Source organism: Pterocles gutturalis, unplaced genomic scaffold (genome assembly GCF_000699245.1).
Source record: "Pterocles gutturalis isolate BGI_N339 unplaced genomic scaffold, ASM69924v1 scaffold18949, whole genome shotgun sequence".
Taxonomy (NCBI): Eukaryota; Metazoa; Chordata; class Aves; order Pterocliformes; family Pteroclidae; genus Pterocles; species Pterocles gutturalis.
This window is the reverse complement of record NW_010128709.1, coordinates 5,268-12,928: the sequence shown is the minus strand read 5'-3', so window position 1 is coordinate 12,928 and position 7,661 is coordinate 5,268. Positions and strand designations below refer to the sequence as shown.

General features: G+C 54.2%; 1 protein-coding gene across 1 annotated transcript in view; it reads left to right on the top strand.

The window, feature by feature from the left end:
- Window positions 1-7,661, top strand: part of PLEKHM2 (pleckstrin homology domain containing, family M (with RUN domain) member 2) — a gene marked incomplete at both ends in the record, with an annotated part of 14,110 nt that overhangs the window by 1,533 nt on the left and 4,916 nt on the right. Inside the window, 5 exons of the mRNA XM_010079733.1 lie at window positions 151-250; window positions 773-860; window positions 1,566-1,752; window positions 3,775-3,834; window positions 6,396-6,630. Coding sequence (XP_010078035.1) covers window positions 151-250; window positions 773-860; window positions 1,566-1,752; window positions 3,775-3,834; window positions 6,396-6,630 — 670 coding nt within the window. The remainder of the gene's footprint in view (window positions 1-150; window positions 251-772; window positions 861-1,565; window positions 1,753-3,774; window positions 3,835-6,395; window positions 6,631-7,661) is intronic.

Here is a 7,661-nt window from a genome sequence, read left to right as displayed (position 1 = left end):
TGCTGAAATTTCCCCCCCAGATTTCCCCAACGGTCAGTTGCTCCCCTGAAATGATACGAATGCGAGTGAACGATCTGACCTGTTTTAACTGATTTCTGATTATTTCTTAGGCGTTGCCCCGCAGATAAATCTCTGCTGTTTTCTTTTCAGGCCGGGCATGGCTGTACCTAGCCCTCAACGAAAACTCCTTGGAGAGCTACTTGAGGCTGTTCCAGGAGAACCTAAGCCTGCTGCACAAGTACTATGTCAAGTGAGTATCCCAGCTCCTTGTTTGGGTGCTGGTTGGCATCCCTTCTTGTCAGAAGCCAGCCTGGTGGGGAAAAAGCAGGATCTGACCTTTCCTTGTGGGTTTTGCAGAGGTTTTGCATAATTTCAAGTTCCCAGATGCGGATGCACTGCCCTGTATCGGGGGGCCTCCAAGCATCTCTCCTACTCACTGCTTTTACTCCCAGTCCCAGATCTACCCTGTATATTATTCCATGTTTTCAAAAAAGATGCTGAGCTGTTGTCCAGGGACCCCTCTTGTCTGGTGGTCGCCTGGAAATCTGGCTGTAGCTCGGTTTGGGGACAGCACGTGGTGAATTCCTGCCTGCTCCGAGCCACACGGATCTGCCCTGAAGCTCTGCCGTTGCTCTTCGGAGGCAAAGAGCCGGCTCGCAGCTCTGGGGCTGTTTAGCTCGGAGACATGCCACCAAGAAAACAGAAGGGCACTTGTAGCTGTTTCTTCTCTTTCCCCCTTCTCTAAAGCTCTTGTGTTTTGTCCATGCTGCAGGAACGCCCTGGTTTGCAGCCACGATCATCTGACCTTGTTCTTAACGCTGGTGTCCGGGCTGGAGTTCATCCGCTTTGACTTGGATCTGGTGAGGGTTTATCTCGGCTCTGGGAGCGCGGGTGTGTGGAGCAGGGGGAGTCCTGGCTGTCAGGGGTCCAGGATGTACCTTCTTGTTGGGCTTCCTCTTGTTCAGCTGAAAACATGAAGCTACCACTTTTAGGAAGGGCTTTAGGCTAGGGTCTTTGGAGATCCAGCAACGGGATTTATTCCTATTGCTCAGAAGAGGAAGGAGGCAGGTATGGGGAACGCAGCTGTGGGGCAGATCGATGGGGATAAAGGAGTTCATAGAATCATAGAATCACAGATCAGTTTGGGTGGGAAGGGACCTTAAATCCCATCGAGTGCCACCCCCTGCCATGGGCAGGGACACCTCCCACCAGCCCAGGTTGCCCAAAGCCTCATCCAGCCTGGCCTTGAACCCCTCCAGGGATGGGGCATCCACAGCTTCTCTGGGCAACCTGGGCCAGCGCCTCTCCCCCCGCACAGGGAAGAATTTCTTCCCAATATCTCATCTAAAGCTCAGAGTTGAGCTCTGCAAGCGTGGTACGAAATGCTGGCATCCCTCCAGGCAAACACAAAGCCACTGGCTAACCCTCGGCGTCACCGTGAAGCTGTCGGGTTTCCTCGGAAAGGCGGCAGAAATGGACAGACAGAGGACGTTGAGGGACAGCCCCGTCATCTCTACTGCGCTAATAACTGTGTGTGACTCAGCGCCCGACTCTCTCCTCTGCAGGACGCTCCGTACCTGGACCTGGCCCCGTACATGCCGGATTACTACAAACCTCAGTACCTGCTAGATTTTGAGGACCGCTTGCCCAGCTCGGTGCACGGCTCAGACAGCCTGTCCCTCAACTCCTTCAACTCGGTCACCTCCACCAACCTGGAATGGGACGACAGCGCCATCGCTCCGTCCAGTGAAGGTCAGTGGGGTGTTGGAGGTGGGTGCATGCTCCCACATCTCCTTCGGCTGAGCCGCTGCATGAGACGCCAACTGAGGCAGCAAATGATGGGCTGGAAGAGACCAAACCCAGCAGTTAGGCTGGGATTTAAGCTGTGGACAACCCCTTTGTCTCAGACCGGGAGAGGACTTTCCCTGCTAGTCACCTCCGGCCACGTTTCTGTCCTGGGGGATGTTTTTTCTTTAGCAAGAACTGGAGAAATCTCCCCATGGAGTGAAAGCCGTGCCAGTATCTGAACGTGGCTTCCAGCTCAGAGCAGGGGCGCCGGGCTGCAGAGGACCTTTTTAACTGCTCCTTTTGCAGTCACGTACGCTGGGGGTGGTGGGGAATAGTTTCCAGAGTCTTTTCTCCATGTCTGCAGTCTGAGGAAAGGCAGCTGGTGGTCTCAGAGGTGCTGTTTTTCCCTCTTTATGCATTTTAACTTGAGCACCCTGATAAATTGTCAGCTCACCCCCTTCTCTCCATCAGAGAGGGCTGGAGGATGTTCCTGATGAAGTGAGAAGGCATCTACCTTGTTCCTGCGCCCTTAACCCGCTCTGGGCTGGAGCAGGGAGCTCGTATCCTGCATGGGGCACGTTCACATGAAGGAGCAGCTGGAGCTGGTCCTAATCCAAAATACCTTGGCCCTATTCCTTTTTTGATGTCAGGTTGAACAAAGCGAGACAAGGGGATTCTGGAATGGATGGGGTGATGGGTGCAGTGAATTTCAGACTGAGCCCGCATACAGACGGGTTTCCTCTGAGACCAGCGTCCGCCAGTTGCCTTTCACGTGCAAGATAAAACCAGAGACATGAAAGATGCTGAGAAGGAACAGCCTGGGATGGGCATTTGTGTTGTTTTAGCAAAGGACTTGGTAGCACAGCACTGTTTTGGGCTCACCCCCGACATCTGCACTCGTGCTGTAAGTGTGCAAGGTTTGCTTTTGGAAACTTTTTTATGCCTCCAGCGTCCGAGGTAAGTCGGAGACAGCACGAGGAGCCTAGCAATGCAAGTCACAGGAGGAAGGTTCTCCATCCGCAGAGGTTTGGCCTAAGCAGCCGTTTCGGTGCTTACTGCATCCCCTGGGTTTGTATTCCGGTTCCTCGCTCAGGAGAACACGTCTCGGTGCCAGCACACCTCCTGCCTGTCCCTGCTGACCGGGCAAGGGGTGTCACTTGGGCTTGGCTGTGTGCTCCAGCCCGTCTGGTGGATGGAAGCTTAATGCTCAAGAGGGGTTTGGAGTAGGGATCCAGGAGATTTTGGAGCTAGATTTTGGTTTTGGCATCATCACAAGCTATTCTGTGTGTCCAGGCAGAGCTGGTGATCTGTGCCTCAGTTTCCCCACGCAGAGAGGGGTTCGGTGCTGCTGTGGAAATGCCGTTCCCAGCTGCAGGACCAGGACGGTGGCGGTGTCTGAGCCCAGGAGGACAGGCATTGCCACTGTTCCTCTGCCGTGGAGGGATGTGACTTCAATAACTATGTCACTGCTCGTCATTTCAACGGGAGCATCTCGCTGCCCTGGGGGTGTAGCTGGAGCCGGGGATTTTAGGATCAGAGGAGAAGTTTTTCCCTTTAATCAGACCCCTGGCTTTGCAAACATTAATGAGTCAGACATCACACTAAGTGGGGAAACTGAGGCACAGAGTGATTAAATTGCTTCTCAGAGGGCATCCCTGATGAGTTACACAAGCCCTGGATGACACCGACCAATTTTTCTGTTTTGGCTTTCCAGCAGCTTGCACAAGGGGGCCTTCATCCTTCACTGGTCCCGTTGCAGCTCCCCTAACGCAAACATCCAGCAGGAACAGCCGTTAGCGCAGCTGGTTTCCATTTGCATCCGAGTTCCCTATTTTCTCATGCGTTTCAGATATCGGTGGAAGATTGTTTTGTTTCTCTCCTTCCCCATCTCCCTCCCCAAATCCCCTTCACACTCTCCCCTCTCCCCCCAGCTCCCTCCCCACTACTTGTATTTCTAATCCTGAGTTTTATCCCTCGTTTTTGTAGATTATGATTTTGGAGATGTCTTTCCAGCAATGCAGACCATGCCCAGCAGAGACTGGGAAGGTGGGACATACTCATCTGTTACAACATTTTGTTTTTTCTCTCTGCATTGCTGCCACCTCAAGCTTGCTGCATGCTTCCCCACTTCAGTTCTTTAACAAGCAACAGCCACATCCTTGATGGAATTCGGTAGAGGCAGAAAGGAGCGGAAAAAAATCCCCCAAGGTGGGAAATCGTGTGTCTCATCTGAGCCCACGTGCAAAGCTTTCCCCAGCTCCTGGTGTATGGGGACACGCTCACCTGGCCGCACATCCCGGGGCAGAGGGATGTTTTCCTGCCTCTGACGATGCCTCCGTGTCCTCGGGATGTGTCTGCCCCGACGTTCGGTGTAGCAGACACGAGGCTGGAGTTTTGAGTGCAGGTCTGTGGCTGTGTTGGCAAAGGAACCGTTACACCAGGTCACAAAAGAAAAGCTGCAGAATTGTCACCATCGCGACGCTGGCAGGATCAGCGGCCGTCCAAACCGAGCGTTGATGTGCCCACTGAGCGTACGCTGGAAATTTCCTCTTTGGGGTAAAGCACACTGATTGAAAAACTGATTTCCTGAAAGCCCTGGAAAACAGCAGAATTAATTCTGCTTTCTTTAAATTGGGGGCTGTTGTTGGGATTAATTTGTCCGGTTTTCTTTTCCTTGGACCCTGCTCTCCTGTGTCAAAACATCTCTCAAAACCACAACAGTCTGGATCGCTACACTTTTTATTCTTATTTTACCACTTCTAAAACCAACTTCTCAGCTATGTCTGGCCTTTACGGCCAAGAGCACGTGCCTGTTTTAGAGGAACTTGTTCTCCTTCCTCCCCATGCAGTCCCTGTGCGTACCCTTCGCACGTCACGGGAGCAGGAGACCGGCTTTACCCCCGGAGGAAATACACCCACGCTCTGTCCTGAGCAGTTGGATGGAGCCTTGGGTCCAAATGGCCGGTATTTGGGGAATATTTGGGGAAATTCTGCCTGAATTCCATGTGGATGGCTCCAGGGCTCTAACACACTCCCTCTCATCTTCTTTCTTAGCCCACGCGCAGAGATGCTCGCTGAGATGGTTTAATGTCTCCCTGAAGCTTGAGGGTAAAAAACCACGTTTCTAAACCCAACACCCAGCGAGAAACTTAACCGTGGGTGTTGGGTGCAGGCTGGGAGAAGCCAAGGGATGCTGGGGGCAGATCCCTCCAGTTTTCAGAGGCGTGCACGGCTTCGGTGCGCTCCCCCGCTGCTCCGGGCTGGGCTGCAGGGTGCTGAGCAAACCTCGGCCGTAGCAAAGGTTCCATCCTGACCCCCGGTCAGGCTGGCTGGCTGATGCCGTTTGTACACCGAGCAAGAGGGTGAGGAAGTTGGGACAGTTCCTGTTTTCAGCAAACGCATTTTTGGGGTAAAATTCTATATTTTGGACAAGGATTGTTTTGTCTCAACAGAACCAGCAGGGTTTAGGGAAAAGAAATGACGTTCATTTTGGTGATTTCAGCCGCAGGCTTCTAGCCTGTGTAGGCTTTAAATGTTTTATTTTCCCTTTAATGGTAGACATGAAGAATCTCCCTGATTTACTTCCCTTGACACCCTCCACGCTGCAGGGCCGGCGTTTCGGCAGGACCAAAGCAGCGTTTTGAAACTGCCCATCACAAAACGGCCTTCGTTAGATTTTTACAAGAGGTTTCCTTTTCCTACTCCAATCCTGCGCCCCCGAATCCCTCTGCCAGGGCTGTGCTTTCCTTCGGGAGGGGTCTCTCTCTGTCTCGCAAGAGGTTTCCAGCTGGCTTTGGAAACGACGGGTGCTGGAGAGGAGAAGGGCGTCGGTAACCTTCCTTGAACCATCACTTTGTGGCCGGATAACTCCACGCATGACTCCTGCAGCCCCTCTCCACTGCTCCTTTTCCCTCTCAAGACTAACACGGGCTGAGGATAACCCCCCGCATGACTCCTGCAGCCCCTCTCCACTGCTCCTTTTCCCTCTCAAGACTAACACGGGCTGAGCTGGGTGTGCTGTGACCTATCTGTGCTGTCCTCAGACCCCGGTGAATGCCATGTCCCCCCCTCCACCACCCTTCCAGCCCCCGTGGGTGTCTTGGGCAAGCGGAGAAAAGCAGCCAGCTCCGTAAGGATCGCTGCTGAATGGCCCGGCTCCGTTTCCACCCTTTTAGCCCAGCGGGCATCTTCCCAAGACCCCATCACCGGGGAGAAGCAACATTTTTTCATTAACTCGCTGTCATCTTCCTACCGTGGCCCCAAGACCCCTCAAGTTCCTTCCCAAGGACTCCACCTCTACTATTTAATCCGGCTGCCGGCTCCTGGGTGACCGAGCTGTTATTTCCAGGCGTTGTCTAAATTGCAGCGGGTACCAAACGCAGAGCGATGGCGCTGGCCTCTCTGTCCCTCCTCGCACAGAGCCTGCTGCCCGCAGCGATCTTGGAAGCTAAGCCGGTCCGACGGTGCTGTGCCGGTGCCCGGGATGGTGTCACTGCGAGCAGAGCAGTGACCGTGTAGTGCCCCGAACCCCAGCCACGCAGCTTCGCTTGATTTGACGTGATCCAGCTGCCCGAGCTGACGTTCATTTTCCCATCTTGTCTTTGCAGATGGAGACCTCACGGACACGCTCAGCTGCCCGCGCTCCACCGCCTCGGAGGCAAACGGCAGCAAGGCTTCCGTGAAGAGCCCGACACAGCGCTACAACCCGTTCAACGAGGAGAAAACCGAGGTGCCGTCCTCCACCGAGACCACGCCGGTGCACACAGCTTCCCAGGAGAAGGCAGGAGCCACCCCCGAAGGAACGGACCAGTCCGAGAGCTGCACGGAGCTGGAGGTCATCAGGTAGGGACAGAGCTGAGGGTTGTCACCAGAGGTTGGTGATGTGCCACCTCCTCTAGCCCAATGGGGACAGCATCTGGGGTGTAGCCTTTATACAATCGCGATAAAGTGGTTTTCTACCTCCAGACACCCATGGGTGCTCTGTAGGTGCCAGCAGAGCTCATCCCTTGGCTCTGTAGACCTACAGGCTGGCTCGACATAAACATCTCTACCTGGTGGTATTGGAGAGCTCAGAGGAAGCCGTGGGCTTTTATTTGAAGCTTTCTCCAGCTGGTGGCAGGTTTGCAGCAATTCTGGGTCTCAGATCTCTCCCGTCCTTCCTCTTGTTTGACAAGGAGCTTGTGGCCAAACCTGTCGAGGGAGACGCCTCCGCAGACCTGCTGGCCTGCGTTTGACTCTTGCAGAGGAGATCCCTGGGGATCCCTCGGAGCCCTTCACCCAGACAAAGAGCTCAAGGCTCTGTCTGCTCACACCTGGGGACGGGGGTACCCCAAAACCGGCCCAGCAGCCCTGTGCTTTGCTCTCACACCCTGTTTTTCCTGGGAGGAGCAGAGGAGCAGGGTTACATCGCACCCAGCTCTCCAGCAGACACCAGGGAAGGGGAGCTCGGCGCTCGCTTCCCAAACAAGTGACCTGGCAGCAGGTGGGGTGCCATGGGAGGACCAAACGCTTCGGCAGCTGGCATCCCGGTGTGCTGTTCGGCTGGAGAGGGCTCCAGCCGGCATCTCCCTCTTCTGGCAGCTGAGGACGCAGCATTCCCGTGTCCTCAAAACCTTCTCCCTTCTTGCTCTGAGACGGATTTCTCTCCCATCACTTTAGCTCCACATCCCTTTTGCAGCCAAAGGAAGCCCAAGATGCTGCATCCAGCAGCCGATGCCGCTTTTATTTTTTGGATAGGGAGGAAATTGCATCCGTACCGTGCTTTTCTTGTGATAGCTGGCATGGAGACAGGGGCTCAATGTGGCCACACGTTGAGCAGATGTTCTTGACATAAGAATTTCTCTGCAACACAGAAAATTGCAAAGGAAAGTTGT